This window comes from Toxotes jaculatrix, chromosome 8 (assembly GCF_017976425.1).
Source record: "Toxotes jaculatrix isolate fToxJac2 chromosome 8, fToxJac2.pri, whole genome shotgun sequence".
Lineage (NCBI taxonomy): Eukaryota > Metazoa > Chordata > Actinopteri > Toxotidae > Toxotes > Toxotes jaculatrix.
In genome coordinates, this window is record NC_054401.1 from 4,270,683 (window position 1) to 4,286,519 (window position 15,837).

At 42.7% G+C, this 15,837-nt stretch overlaps 1 protein-coding gene across 2 annotated transcripts in view; it reads left to right on the forward strand.

The window, feature by feature from the left end:
- The first annotated feature begins 3,341 nt into the window (after nt 1-3,341).
- Nucleotides 3,342-15,837, forward strand: part of LOC121185943 (raftlin-like) — an 87,275-nt gene continuing 74,779 nt past the window's right edge. For both annotated transcript variants that reach the window (XM_041044481.1, XM_041044482.1), the window contains exons 1-2: nt 3,342-3,850; nt 14,733-14,918. In XM_041044481.1, the coding sequence (XP_040900415.1) occupies nt 14,771-14,918 (148 nt within the window). In that variant the 5' untranslated portion in view covers nt 3,342-3,850; nt 14,733-14,770. The remainder of the gene's footprint in view (nt 3,851-14,732; nt 14,919-15,837) is intronic.

The following is a 15,837-nucleotide window of genomic DNA, read 5'->3' on the forward strand; positions in this document are numbered from 1 at the left end:
CAGAATCACATAACTATAATTTTCACATCTATCAAAAGTGCTGCATCGTGTAGCAGCAAAGCTTTTAAAAACAAATCAGTGAACCTTCCATGAGCATTTGTCATTGCATTGTGGGATTTTTTTTTTTTTTTTTTTTAGGATGTTACAGTGCATGGCTTCTAAGTTTCCACACTTGAAAAAATTGAGGAAAGTAAATATACTTTAATGTTCCAAGTAACAGGGAGTGATTTAAGGCTCACACAACCTTTCTCCCTGTTTCATATGTGTTTTGTGGTGGATGTGATTCACCACTTATGCTTAACCCAAAACCTAAAGATGTAAAAATCCCATTTTATCTCTCCCATTTATAGATTTTATGAAATGATTTCACATTTTCTCCCCCAAACTACAAGTTATTTTCTTTTCGACATTAGAAAGCCACAGTTCACTTTCCACATTGAACACTGGGGGGCAGTGTCACATCTCTACTCACAGAGGAGCCGTGGAAGCAGCTGAGGTCCAATGACAAAACACAACTCTTTGTATGAAACCTTGAATACAACAGACCCAGTGACTGAATAATGTTTTTGTTTTGCGGCAGAATGAGGAGACTCGTTTAGGTTCCCTCAGTGATGTGTTTCGTTCCACTCACTCTCTCGTCCCATCAGCTGTCTGTCTCAGTCCTCAGCCACTCATGTAAGACTGATGCTTCCACAAACACCAGCTTGCACAAACACTATGCTTGGCTGCCCGTCTTTATAACTCGTCTCACATTATTTGTCCCGTCTCAGTTGTTCCACAGTTCTCCAGAGACAAAATATCTGCATTTAGAGCCGTGCCCTTTGTGGCACGGGGTCAAGTTTACACCAAGTTACGGGACATTTAACACAACTAATTTGCAACTAAACAATAAACCCACTGAGGTGGAGATTTGAAGAGGACATCATGTAAATGTCATCATGCTTAATATGTATGTTTTTCATTGTTTGGCTTGTTTTTTAGCTATTACCCAAAGTTGGCAATTATCGCGCTGATCGTTAATGTCATTCAAGCCTCAACGCCAGTCAGGACAGCTTCAGCATTTTGGCATCTGTTTGATCTCATTTAGTTTAAAGGGCTGGAAACCAGTCAACCATCCTTCCAACATTAACAATTTCACTTTATTTTGTTCTTTATTTCCAACCTCAGGTCTCTCCACGGGTGTTTCAAAGATATGATTTGCCAGATTGACATTTTCCACTTCCAGCATTAAACCTTTTCCCTGCGAAGGTGGTCTAATGCAGAAAAACAACCCTCCAAAATCGAACATGCGTTGCCCAGATCTAGATATGTGTTGGCAGTTTCCATTTGTGCTTTCAGGATGGGTGATTAAAGTCTAATGGGGCTCCTGATGTGACAGCAAACAGAGGCAGGAAAGCTCCAGAAATCTCCATCTTTAAAAGAGACATATCATTAATTCGCAGCCTGGAGTTAGACTGTCGTCGTAATGTCTGAGCGATACAATGAGCACTGTCCTTGAAAAGGCAGCTACAACTGTGGCAAATGAGCGGGTGAATCCCCTATTAGGCTAAAAATGACTTTGAGAAGAGCCCAATGTCATGATCACATTGTATGGGACTAGTAAGTCTAATCACAGTATGTGGAGCTCTTCACCAGTAATTATGGCAACTCATCAGAAAGCAAGTCATCCTTTCACTCTCTTCTTATTCAGCTGGGGTTTTTTTCTCAGCTCGCCACTGAGCATATTTTTGAGAAGCGCCGTTTTTATTTGCATTTCATCATTTTTTTCATTTCACACTTTGCAGATATTTACCTTGTTATTCAAAGAGGATATGCTGTCAGTCACATTTTCTTTTTCATTTTGTGTTGGACAGAATTCTTCAAAGGATTTCTTAACAGTCATCGGCATCAGCATCTGCATCATGTGTTATGATGCAGATATTGCAGATCAACAAGACTAGACTCTACAGTCCGTCCATAACTCCTTGTCTACCTGCTGTTTCCAAGGTCAGGAATGAACCTTCAAGCTAAATAAAAAAAGGCTGGTTACTTACTTGAGGATAAAAGCATTTTACAAATACAGACAGTGCAGCAGTGCAGCAGAAACACTAACACATTATCATCTTTTAAGCTGATATTAGCAAACAATTGCTTATTTACACATCCGGCAGATACTGAGAAACATAAACATTCATTTGAAGTTGTTTTTCTGACCACCTGATGAATGTAATTCCAATTTTAACTCTCCTTTTAACTCTGTTTTGGTCTCTACCACCTCCTGAGGGAAATATCTGGGTCTTTAGCTGCTAAATGCCCCAATATGATCACCAGCACATAGATGTAATATTAAAATATTGATTGGGAAATGGTGAGACACATTCAACAATCCTGTACAAAAGTACAAGTCAGCACAAAACTTTTTCTGTTGAACCAACCACACAGTCCTTTACTGTAACCATCAATGGATTTTAAATGTTACTGCAGAGAGTTTATGGTGCAGACAGACAGTGATGGAAACGTCCTCCCTGATCTCAGCAGTGTTTCAGAATTGTGTTCACCTCCATGTTGGTACAAGGATGCTATGTACCAACATGGATCACTGCTGTTCTTGTTGTTGAAGCAGCAGTAGTGTAGTTAGTAGTTGTTGTTGTGGAAAGCACAGTTTATATATCAGAAGTCTGGTATTTCTCCAGAGTGGTGGTCCCTCATACAAGCTGGCTTAAATAATAAATACAGAGCTATAGGGGGTCCTGACCCGGATGTATTAAATATGCATAACCACCACAGACGAGTGAAGTACTGAGGATCACACACACACACACACTGGAAACAAAACAACCATTGCACTTTTTATCGTTTTTTTTTTTCTCTAAAAATCATCAGCTCACAGAAACACTACAGCCAATCCCCCAGCATGTGTGTGTGTGTGTGTGTGTGTGTGTGCATTGACTATATGGCACAACATTCTTCTGCTTTCTGTCTACTTCTTTCTCTCAAACAAACTATTGATTACTATTTCTGTCCACCTATCTTTCTTTAGTGCTTCACTCCCTAAACAACACCCACCACCCTTCCTTCTCCTCCCCCTCCTCCCTCTCCCCACTCTCTCCTAACTCTGGTATTTCCCAGTGAAGCCCCCTCCCCACCTCCCCTCTGTCACCCCCGCTTCCCTCCCTCCTTCCCTCTTCCTCTCCCTCCCCTCTTTTCTCCCCCTACTCTCCTCAGATGGATTCTTCAGTCAGTCGAGTGGAACTGGTGCGGCTGCTGGAGAGATAGACGGTGAGGCAGAGAGGCTGTGCTGAACAGACGCTGGGTCAGAGCGCTCAGTTGCTTCAGACAATCACAGGGGAGCGAGAGAAAGACACAGGAAAAGACACCGAAAGAGAGCAAACACCGCATAGAAAGACAGATTGAAAAGAGAGAAAAGGGAGGGAGAGATAGGGGAGGGAGGTAAATATGTGACAGGATGTGGTTTCCCTGAGCTTGCAGAACATCAGTACACAGGCATACTTTGAGCATGACCTAAACACACCAAGCGTACAAGTGTGTTTGAGCTCCGTTAGGTGGCGAGGGGGAAGACGAAGCAAACCGCTGGAGCTGCTGTTGCTGCTGCTGCTGCTGCTGCTGCTGAGCCTGTAGAGCCGACAGACACTCTGGTTTCTCTGTCGCCTGCCTGGGGATTGTGTTTCCTTTAAGCCAGCCAGCTTCACGGCAACCTCAGTCAGCCTGTCGGACAGGATCTGAACCCGTCCTCCATCCTCTCTTTGTGCTGCTCTCCTTCCAAGTAGAATGCGATTCTCTGCTGGAAGCTCTGGTCCAGTTGCTGCCTTTGCGTCCAAGCAGTGAACTTCTCAACTAGATTGTGAAACAGGTATGTTTCCTTTCTGTCTGTGTTAGAGCTTCTCAACATGTGTATGAATTTCAACTTCCAAACAGATGTGTTACTGTACTCAAGCCTGAATTGCTGGGCTGCACTCGCTGTACACTTGGAATTGCGTGGTGGCAGTTGTTTACCACAGAGAGTTGATTCATTAGACGATGCCGCAAGCCACAAGTTTGGCTTCTGAGCAGTGTGTTCAACAAGAAGCTCAAAATCCACTGCTACCACACACACACACACACATGTTTGCACATTCACACGCTCGCAAACGCTCACCCACTCCGGTCATTTATCACACACATCAATAGGTCTGGTTATTTTGAAGTCACATGCATGATGGATGGTACGGAGTAGGGCTGAGAATGCCAAAAATGTCTACCTGGATCCAATCAACCCTTGACAGTGTTTGAAGATGTGCTTGATGTACAGTATCACACCACTCCCACCAGTGAGGAGAAAGACAGCAGAGTGTGTGATTTCTGAGACACTGTACAATATGTGTTAAGGGTAAAAGTTTGGGATTTTTTTTTTTTCCGTGCAACACGTATCCTGATATATTCATGTCTGTCTATACAGCTGGATGTTTACATGCTTAGACTATGTGCTCTGGTACATGAGTTCAGCCAAGCATGCGTGCGTGTACGAGATATGAGAAGAGGAGGTTTAAAGGGAAAAACAAGTTGAGGGATGGCAGGAGGTGAAGGAAGGGCGGGGGGATGTCAGGGAGGAGGAAGACGAGGGCATGAGAGAGAGGAAAAGCCGGGGGGGTGGGGGGGTTGTGTGTGTGAGTGTGTGTGTGTGTGTGTGTGTGTGTGAGAGAGAGAGAGAGAGAGAGGGAGAAAGTGAGTGAGAGAGCTCAGTCTGACTGAACTGCTTTTAATTAGTTTCAGCTGGTGGGATGTGGAGCGTCGGGCTGCGTTAACTCTACATTGTTGGTGGGTCAGGAGTTCTCTCTGTCTCAGTCTGTCTGTCTCACACGCACACACAAACACACACAGACACACAATGTGCATGAAAAACATACACAGATCAACACACCTACAGAAACATCACAAAAAAAAATCACCCAAGAGGAATAGAGTGTGGGCAGTGCAACAAATCCTAACCTAACGCTGAAATATGACAAATTCACACACAAGGACAAGCATACACACAAGCACAAAAGATGACAGATGTAAATTAAATGACTTACAAAACACACGTAAAAACACACATTCACTTACCAAAAGCACGCTGCAAGTGCACACTGTTCACACACACACAAACGCACACATGCACAGAGAAACACTAGCCGTGTGCTCCGTGTCAAGTGTGAACATCAAAGGGTAAATGTACTGTATACGCATGACATGCAGTGAACACATGTAGTGCCCCACATGAGTGGGGCATGTACGCGTGAGCACACATACAGTACATGCTACATATACACATGACATGAGCACATAAACAGAGTTGCACACACACACACACACACACACACACACACACACACACACACACACACACACACACACACACACACTCCTCCATAGAAATCCCATATGGCTGCATTATACACTGGCCAGTCTGGAGCTCGGCTGTTGGAAATGTGGAAGTGATTGTGGTTCTGGCTTCATTACGCTGTAATATCTCATGGAAAATTGAGTCATTACTCAGGGCAAAAGGTGAAGGAACCATTAACTTAAAGGGTTAATTGACTGAAATTACTAAATAAATAAATAAATAAATAACATGTTTTCTTACTTTTCTCTGAGCGGAAGATAGTTTTAGTTTTATTTGAGATATTTTGAGATAGTAGTCACTGAGATTTCTGCCTGAGCTCCCAGAACAATGGGGGTGAGTAACAAAAAGCAATGAAAACTTAGGTGCCATTTTCTAATAAGACACATGTTATAAAGTGTTTTTATTTTGTAACTAATGGCCTTATTAATAGTTGAAAGTTGAAAAGGCTTCAGCAGTCTGAGAAGGTTTCTGCCAAAGTTACAGTCCTTTAAGTATGAAATTCCATCCTTTTTTTTTTCTCTGACTGTGTTTCCTCGCTGAGCTGCAGTGGAGATACAGTAACACAAAGAGGGAATTTTGTACTATAAAGACCGTTTGAAAGTTACCCACTTGAATTGGCTTTTACAGATTGCTGCAGTTCCTCATTTCTTTCTTCCTAGTCTAGAAGAAAGAGGGATGACTACAAAGTCCTATGGAGAGGAGGAATGATTAGAGTGTCCAATAACTTTTTCAGTGTATTTAAATCAGGGCAAGTATTAAGAGAGCCTTGGAAAAACTCTGAAACTACCCTTTAATATTTACAACTGCAGAATTGATGGATTGTTGTAAAAAGCTTTTACTAATGATTTATTAACATTCAGAGTTGTAAATGACTTGCTAACCTTTGGCAATGGCTTATTAGAAAGTGAAAAACTCACGACTCCTTATTAATGACTTTGTTAACATTTGATATGCAGCAGTGATGCTTCTTTAGGAAGTTATATCCATTAACCTTTATTGATGATTGACTAACTGCGGATTTATGATTTATGACCCTTATTAATGACTTATTAGAATGAATATATCTCAAACCTTGGCCACATAAAACTAAAATGATCTGCACAGCTGAATACCTCTAAATGTAAATGAGAAAACATATTTCATGTAATGTGGAATAACAGCCCTTTGTAACTCGTCCGAGACTGTTTTGTCTTGTCTATGGAGCAACAAATAAACCTGTCTGTTACAACATACAGTAGCAAGGTTTTTACGTTACTCATTTACTTTCTGAATCCTTCCTCTCAACCATCAGTTTATGTATTTTCTGAGCCTGTGTTGATTTTCTTTCGCTCCAGTCTTTTAGCAAACACGTATTTTAATCAACTTATGTTTGCTATCTGATCCGGGCACAGTGGATCGCCCTGTGTGGTGTGAAATTTGATTAAGGTAATTGGCATAATGTGTGCTCCTCTCCACTCAGTACGTATAGACAAACACCCACAGACAGACACAACAAAATACCAGAACATTTTATATTCGGAAAATTTAGGGTACATCCAACTGAAAGGTGGTTATTTTTAAACCCTCTTAATTTTATTCTACTTTCATTTCTTTCCATGTTTGTTTGATGCCAGAGAGAAACTAACATAAGCTTCAGATGTGGAACATGGTGAAAAATATATCTGAAGGAACTGATGCTGCAAGGTGACTTCTACCCTTTCAGAATCAAGGAAAGTGTCAAAGTTAGATAACAACTTATTACTTATTGGTTGACAGAGTTGTCCATATTTCACAAAAAAATCAGTGCTTAATTTTTTTTTTTTTGTGATGGTTTAGTGCATTTTGGATACAAACCCTGGTGTCATTTGCTGAACAGAAATCTGATTTGGCATCCTTATTGGCAGTAAAATAAACTCCGGGCAGCAAACATGGCTGAATGACGTGCTGGTAGATAAGGTGTGAGTTTAGCAGTTCTCATGACAGTGTTGTCGTCTTGGTTGCAGCCTCCACTGCAAGTCCCACATCTTCTCCCTGAGAAATGCTTGGTTACAAGATCTTGGGCAAAGATTATTTTTCCTTCTCTCCCCTGCGAGGTGACAGTGATCATACTTTTGAAGATAATAAGTTATTCAGGCCGCTGGCATTGCCCTAGACCTGAAATTGCATATCAGGATGAATCCTCCAGGTGAGACGGAAAGCACAAGAGCCAATATTCATCCAGTTGTTTAGTAGGTTAGCCATGAACAAAAGAAAAAGAAAAAGAACATCCCCCTTGATATTTCTATAAGGCAAATTGACTCCTGTTGTAATGGGTGGTCAAGAAAATTGCAGCGGTATTGATTGGGTAATGTTCAACACGGACATGTCGATAAGGCGTCTGAAAACCTAAGAACTTGGCTTCGGCTGGCTTTAATAAAAAATGACCTGCCTGGAGCAAGTTCACAGAAGGCAATGAGTCACTCACGGGAAATCTCCTCAAACCCCTCAGAGTTTTAAAGAAAAATAGCGAAAGGGGCAACCAAAGAATTTTCTATTTTTAACCAAGTATTTTTTCTCTCCCTTGTTCCCGAAATGACAAACAGTCCCTCTTTAACTGTGTGTCTTTGGCTGCAGCTTGAAAACAACTGACACAGTGTTTGCGCAGGTTGAGCTGAGATAACGTTTTGCTTTTCACTTGTGAGAACTGTACAAATCCCAGCATGGATAGATTATGCATAACAAATTAAACTCATGACTGTCAAAGACACACAGAGAAGACAGGGGAGGACCAGGAGAACTGGGGTGTTTGCTCCTACACATGGAGAAGACGAAAGAAGAGGAGCAGGAGAGGACAGAGGGGGATGAAGAGGGGTGGAAGCTTATAGTGACCAGGAAAAGAGAAGAAAGAGAGAAAATGACAATGAAAGAGAGAGAGAGAGAGAGAGAGAGAGAGAGAGAGATTGGTGCCTATTATTCTCCTGAGAAGGGAATAGTCATAGAGGGGTTGGTTCCCATGGCAATAGCTCCCTCAGTGAGTGTGTGTGTGTGTGTGTGTGTGTGTGTGTGTGTGTGTGTATGGACGGTCTGTAACGGGGCCTTGAGACTGTACGGAGACAAGGTTGGCCGAGGCCATGGTGAGTCGCGGAGCCACCCAGAGCCTTGAAACGGTGGAGAATCCCAGACAGACACTATTGTTTACTTGCCTGCTCTCTCTGCCTCACTCATCACCTCTCATCTTCCATTTTTTTTCCCCCTGCAAGCCTGCCATTATGTATCATCCTTGGACATTCAAAGCAAATATAACACATTCAGTGAATTGAAAAAGTAATTCCACCTTTGGCACCCAGGCCCCCCCCTTATTGGGAGCTCATAAGTGCTTAATTGTGGAGATATCTCCAAAATATCTCCAATTTTAAGCTTTTCCACAGCGTTTTCTATGTTGAAATGATTCAGGGTCTGCTCATATTGTAATACACAGGCTCACAATACTCAAAGCTTTGTTTGTTACCTTTTTACAGTTGATTATTGATTTAAAATTTCCACCAATACAGAGCTGAAGCAACGGCACCACATCTGGGTTAGCCTCTGCACCACTAACTTCTGTAACTAAAAGCCTGCCTATAGGCAGACAGTGCTGCAGCCAAACCATAGATTAAATGCTTGAATCGGTTTGAAAAGTAAATGCAATGTATAGCACATGTTACTACACACTGTAGGTCCCTCTCTTAAAAGGACTGCCTAATCACTAAAGGTTACAGCATTAACATCCTGCCTCGCTGTCCATTGTTTTTTTTCTGTCTCTCTTTCTCTGCATGGTCCCTCTCTTTTTTCCACTCTCTTTGTTGTCCAACCTATTTGAGGATTCAAGGTGTTAAGAATGGAAGGAAGAAAGGGAAGGAGTGGGGGGGATTTCCAGCTGGAGTGTGCAAACATTTTCAGACATTTAGCTGACGCAGACACCTGAAGGACCAGAGAGAGAGGCTGAAGTCCATCGAGTTAGCGAAGGACATTTTAACTAATCAAGGCTATTGCCTATTAGACACAGTGGTTGTGTGGCCTGTGGCCTTTGCTCAGAATAAGTTGTGTTGCAGTGTCTGTTGTGGAAAAACAACTCATTTGGGCATTTTCCGCTTTGCCAGCTCTGTGTTTAAGGTGTCATAAAACTTAGACAACTGGTGCGTTCACACCTAACCTGTTTTCTTCAGTTCAGTCACTCTGTGGTGAGTTTGCCCGTCTAGTTCATTCAGATGATGCGAAACCTGTCAGTTGAACGCGCAGACTGAGCAACCAAAATGAGACCGCCGGAAAAGGGTCGCCTAGATCTGAGTTCAAGCAAACTCTGGCGTGATTCATTTGTGAAAGGAAACCAACAACAGGATTTTATGACAACGGGTATTTGATTTTAGGGTGATTTCAAATGCTGAACTGTGGTTAAATGAATCTGCTGAAGCTGTGAAAGCGATCCTCTGCTTTGCAGGCTATAAGCAATGTATAGTCTATATTTATTCAAGGTAATTTGGTAACAATGGCAGCACCTACGCTTGTCAGCACAAGTGAGGGGATTTTCCCTGATACATTAGAGAGTGAAAAGGATTTAAACTAGAAGTGTGTTGAGCATGTGTCCTACTTGCCTATTTTAGCAGTTCCCCAAAAAGTGAGTGAAATGTAGCAACCACACAGTAACTCTCCTCCTGTAATGCTAAAGTACAAAATGTGTGCAAAAAAAGGTTATTTCCCCATTTCTGTTTGTTATGGTTTATACACAGTGTGACATATGAGATCCATTTCAGTGCTCATAATCAGTTATTTCTGCATGAGCTCATCAGATGAGATAAGAAAACAAATTATTTCCCCATGTGGGTCGGTGTAGTACTAAAGATACAAGGTGACAGCTGGCACAACTGTCTAATAAACAAGACCTCATGTTTACAACTTTTAGTTGTTTGTAAAAAAAAGAAAGAGCAAAACAAAAACTGGAAACTTTTTTTCTTCAGTATGGAACAAATGAACCGAACCATATAACTCCCAAAGACAGCTTAGAGAAAGATGGTCTACATGAATACAAGAAACCAGTGATGACTGCTGGTAGGAAACAGAATGTGAACTAAAGTCTTCTGTGGTTAAGTAACAGACTTCATAGACCCACTGAGCCAAAGTGACTCCTTCCTTTTTTTTTTTTTTTTTTGCTGCAGGATGTCATTTCCAGCTTTGTTTGTGGTCTTGCACATACTCCATTTAAAAGGATGACCAGTTCTGATATTTTTCTCAAGAGGACACGACCACAGGAAGTTTCTTGTTGAAAAACATAAACATGGGTCAAATTAAGCATTTCAACCAACAACCACTGCTGCTGTTTTTCCTGTGTGGGGTCAGTCTCGTCCATTCATTCACGTGATGGTCTCTCAAACCACTTTGCCTTGGAGAGCCCTTGACTCTACTCCTCACAGTAAACTATGGATGATGCTGGACCCGCAGTGCCCACCACCAAATGCGGCCCAGTGCCCCACTTTACTTGTCAGATTAAAAAGATCAAAAGTCAGAAAAAGGCAAAGAGGGTGAGGGAGATAAGGCGTGAGAGAGAGCTGCAGAGGAAGGGAGCAGGCTTAAAAGGGAGACTACATGGAGAAGAACACCAGAACACAGTGTCCTAATTAATGTCTTCCTCCATTAATCCACTCTGAGGCTTCCTATGCTGCTGGGTTTGATCTCAGCAACGCTGCTATCAAAGCCTCGTAACATGGGCTTGTAATATGAGGAAGATCTCAGTCAGACAGCATTAAGGAAAATCATTCATTGCAGTTGCGTCTTGCTGCCAAGGCTGTGATGTCTGTAAGTGTAGGTGGTTTTTTGTACGATCATCCACCGCACTGATGCACCATATGTGACGGAAAAAGGCATAACTATGATGTTCTAATTCCTCATTAGAACAACAGCGCAATCTAAAGCTCCACTAGTCAGTGTTTCAGTATGAACAGTGGATTGAATGGCTACATAATGTGAAGCGTATCATCTGTAATGACAAGCCCACACAGAACTATCATCCAAGACTGCAGGTTTTCAAGGCTTTTTAGTCTCTTTTGGCTCAGGCTTTTGGGTTTTTACGACTTTACGACGAAAATTTTGCTCTCGCCACAAAAGGTTCTGAAAAATCGGCTGGACACTAATTACTGAACGCCAAACGTTAGACAGACAAGGTTAGCGACTCACTTTAGCAGTTTAGGATCTGGATATTTTTCTCAGACCAAAACAGCCTCAATCTTCTTACAGCATTGTTACTGTCAGTGACAACAGGGACCCGCTTTCATCAAAAAGCTCTGATAAATCCACCATATGCCTCCTGCCAAGCACCAAACAAACCAAGGTAGTGACTTGGAAGTGAACCTACTAGCATTTGGTTCATCTTCAGAGTTTTCATGAGTTGATGGAGGCCAAAACAGAGCTAAAAGGGGAGTGAATATTGGACTCAAATTTCTTAGGATGCTAGAAAAAAAATGCTTCAACTGATTGCTAATGTGTAAACATTACACACCAAAATAACTTTATAAGGTGATAATATGCCAGGGCTTTGTGTTTTTCTGCTTGCGGTAGCGTTCTTCTGCCCCAGAATGACTGAAAAATATATTTTTCAGCTTTAATAATGCGCCAAACCCCTGAAGAAGCAACAGGCAATGACCCCGGTGATCAGTTTAAGCACAGAGAACAGAGCAAACCTTGGACTGACAAACTGTTGTTGAGTGACAGATAGAAAACATGGCAATGAAAGACAAGCACCTCTCTGATGTTATCTTTCACATTCAGCACAATACAAAGTGCTGTTGGATGTTTTGGCTGTAAGAGTCAAAACTAAGTGCATACCAGCTACAACAAAGCATCTGAGAGTCAATCCCAGCTTATGTGGAGGGAATCTTATCGAATAAAACCTCTTATTGAATAAAACCTCAAAATGCCATTAGCATGAGACAAAAGATAGAACAAAAATGGCAAGAGGATCGTTGCTAATTCAGCAAAAGGGAAATCAATGGCCCTCTTCCTGCTTTTTCCCATAGCTACCCAGCGTCTGTCTGCCCTGTCAAGCATCCCTGACTCCCTGCTTGTCAATCTCAGAAAAAAACTATAGATGAGCTGAGGGGCAGCATTTTGGGGGCTGCAACTGCCTGGAGCTCCCGCCTCTGAGGAGAGGATCAAGGTAGGAAACAGTGACTCAAAAAAAAATACAAAATCATGAACAGTTCACAATTTCTCCGTCGGTTCAGCTCTAAAAATACTCCTGTTCGCCTTCGCCTCACATCGCCTCCTCTCTGGTCTCAAGGAGCTATGCAAATACAAGCCCTTCCATTTTTTGCTCATCTACTTTGTTCTCCTTCCACACCCCTCCCTCAGTCCCCCCCTACATCCTTTTGTCTTGACTACCTCTTCTCCATCTCTTGTAGACTACATGACAGAGCCTCGCCTTCCCTCTTGTTGTTCCTTCTCTCTCCAGGGTGGGGAGAGAAATGATAAAAGCTATTTACAAGTAACCGTAGGCAACAGTAGAAATCCAAGACTTGGAAAAATTCAAGCTTTTTTTTCCCACTCTGTTTTCTTTGATGCCAGAACCATTAGTGATGCTGTGTGGTGAACTGCAGCACAGTGCGACGCAGTCCTGAGTGACAATTTATGGGGGGACTGAAGCACTTTTAGGGACTTTGACTATGCCAGCTTCTGCAGATTGCATTTGGCTTTTTTTGTTCTTGAAAACTGAAGCAAGACATCACTCTTGCTTGGCACGTGCTGAGAGGCAACGACGGCATCTCCTCAGCACATCTCCAACACGTACAAACCATTCAGAAGGCTTCTGAGGCATTAAAGACGCTAACTGGGAGGCCGGCAGTATGCAGGACTCAGTGTGTTCTGGTATTAATCACAAGTCCATCAGCCCGTGGCTCATTTCGGAGAACTGTTGCGAGGCTTGTAGAGATATGATCGTGATACATGCTGAAATTCCCAAAGCCCAACAAAGACATTCATGTAAGAGCCACTGGAAAAACTGGCTTTCATGACAACTGTAATGAATCTCCAGTTTCATTCAACTCTCACTCTTCCTCTCTCCCTGCTCCCTCATCACGCAGTATGTTGATCACCCTTTTTCTATTCAGCGGACTCTAATTGCACGCTCTTTTTCTCTCCAGACTCTACTTGCCATGCATTGCCCACTGCCCCCCATCCCCCTTTTCCAACGAACAATCTCCAACCCGGCCACCCCCATTTCCTCTTTCTCCCTTGATTGATTCTCACCTTTTCCATTCTTGCCGTTCACCTCATTAATGGAGCACCCGTCTGCTCGTTTCCTATTTCGCCTCCCACTCCTTCCTACATACCAACCACCCGCCCCTCCTCACTTCCTGTCCTGTCGTCTCTGAAGCGACAGCTGGCTCAGCTTCGCCATCTCCGGCCAAGGCCCCGCAACGTTCTCTAATTAGAAAGGAGCATAATAGAGAGGGTTCCTCATAAGCCGAGGTGGAAGGGGAGGGGAGGACACCACCGCCATCTATCCATCCATCCATCCATCCATCCATCCATCCATCCTTGAGTTTAATCAGTGGGACACAATAGGATGTCACCTGCTCCCAGACGCAGTCGCTGGAGAGGCAGCGATGCTGTCACAAACCATTTGGTGTGAGGTGGCGTCCATTGCTCCAGCTCTTTAAGGCCTCCTCTTCCTCTACGGTTGTCTCTGTTAATTTGGTCTCCCTGGGAACGAGGGAGAAAGAACCCGTGAAAAATGAAGCTCATTTAGTCGTGTTTATTTATTTATTTACAGACGCTTATCCAGCATGTTCTTCTTTATTGGTTTTCCTTCTGAAATCCCAGAGGAATCACTGATATCTGAGTGTGTGAATGTTTGCTTTCATACGGGTGTGTGTGTGTGTGTATATACATGCCTGCATGAGTCGCAGAGAGGTTAATCTGGCCCCCAATCCGTAATACCCAGTGGGGAAAAGCTGTACTTCAGTGCAGTTTTGAGGTGCTTGTACATTATTTGAGTATTTTAGTTTTATGTTAAGTTGTACTTCTCCTCCTTTACACTTCAGAGGGAAATATTGTTTGACACCTGCAGTTGCTCTTTACTGATGAAGATTTTACACAAAGGCTGTATCATCAGCTTCAATGCAGCGTAACAGATTAAACGCTGAGATAATGAATCATCAATATTAATTCATTAATATGCATGATAATGAACATTCTGTGGCCTTTCTGCATAATGAGTACTTTCACTCAAGTCATTTTCTAATACTAATGTACTTGCTCTAACTTCTATTTGTACACATTAAGTGTGCACACTGTGGTCTGTGTACACTCTTCATGTGTACAAGTATGTTCTCACTTGTAGTCACTTAACACTCACTCAGATTGTTGTTTGTCTGGTTGGCAGGATCCACGCACACAGAGTGACTGACAAACTGTGGAGCCATGGGCTGCGGGCTGCGTAAGATGAAACCGATGTCGGAGGACAACAGTCCGGGGAAGATTTACTCCACCCTGAAGAGACCGCAGGTGGAGACCAAGGTGGGCGTGGCCTACACCTACCGCTACCTGGACTTTCTGATCGGCAAAGATGGTAAGACACGGACCGACGTGGACAACTCTGTGATTTTCATTGGTTTTTCTTTGTAAGCACAAAGATCAGAACTTCCATCTCCGTCTATCGGTTTCTGTCACAACCCTGAACAAGAAATCTCAGCATAGTTGCTATTGATTAGTAATCCCCACACCCCGCTTTTGCAGATATGTTGTCATCATTTGGTGCTGTGGGGTAGTAAAGATCTAAATTATTGCCCCTTCCACATGCGCTGTTGAAATCATATTAATAGCTCATCATACCTCTGCACAATAAGGCAGCAATGCGCCTCACAAGTTTTTCAAGGGCCTGAACTGCACTGCGCTGCAATCTATACTATTTTACAGAGTAATGCTGCCAACATTATTCTGTCTGCTCCCCATCTTGAAAATGCCATTTTATCTGCACATCTCCAGTAGAGAAACATTAAGGATTCGGATGCTGAAGAAACATCACTCATGTATATGGAATAACAGCCCACTGGCTGTAATTTTCATCAAGATTTTCTTGTAATGATGGAGTGTTAATTAGTGCTTGTTCCCTGTATAGCAGCAGCCATTGTAATTTCTTTTCTGACAATTAGTCAGTCATGCTTTCACATTGTTCTAATGATATAGAATTTTCCAGCCCAGTCCATGCCAAATATCCTGCTGCCGGCCATCAATTATGTATGGTACCAGGTCCAACCCGCAAGCAGGGGCTGCAAACAAAGTAAAGAGTGGCCTGCTGGGTGGAGAGACTGTTTTGTTCAAGGTCACAGTTTTGATCCTCACAGAACTGTGTTTCGGCTGGTTTCAGTGTATTTCAGTAGGTGAGACTGACCTGACAGTCCAGCTCTGTGCTCTGAACCAGCCGAGCTGAGCAGTAAACAAGTTGCCTATGAAGATGTTGCTGACAGTCAAACAGAACCTTCGGCTCC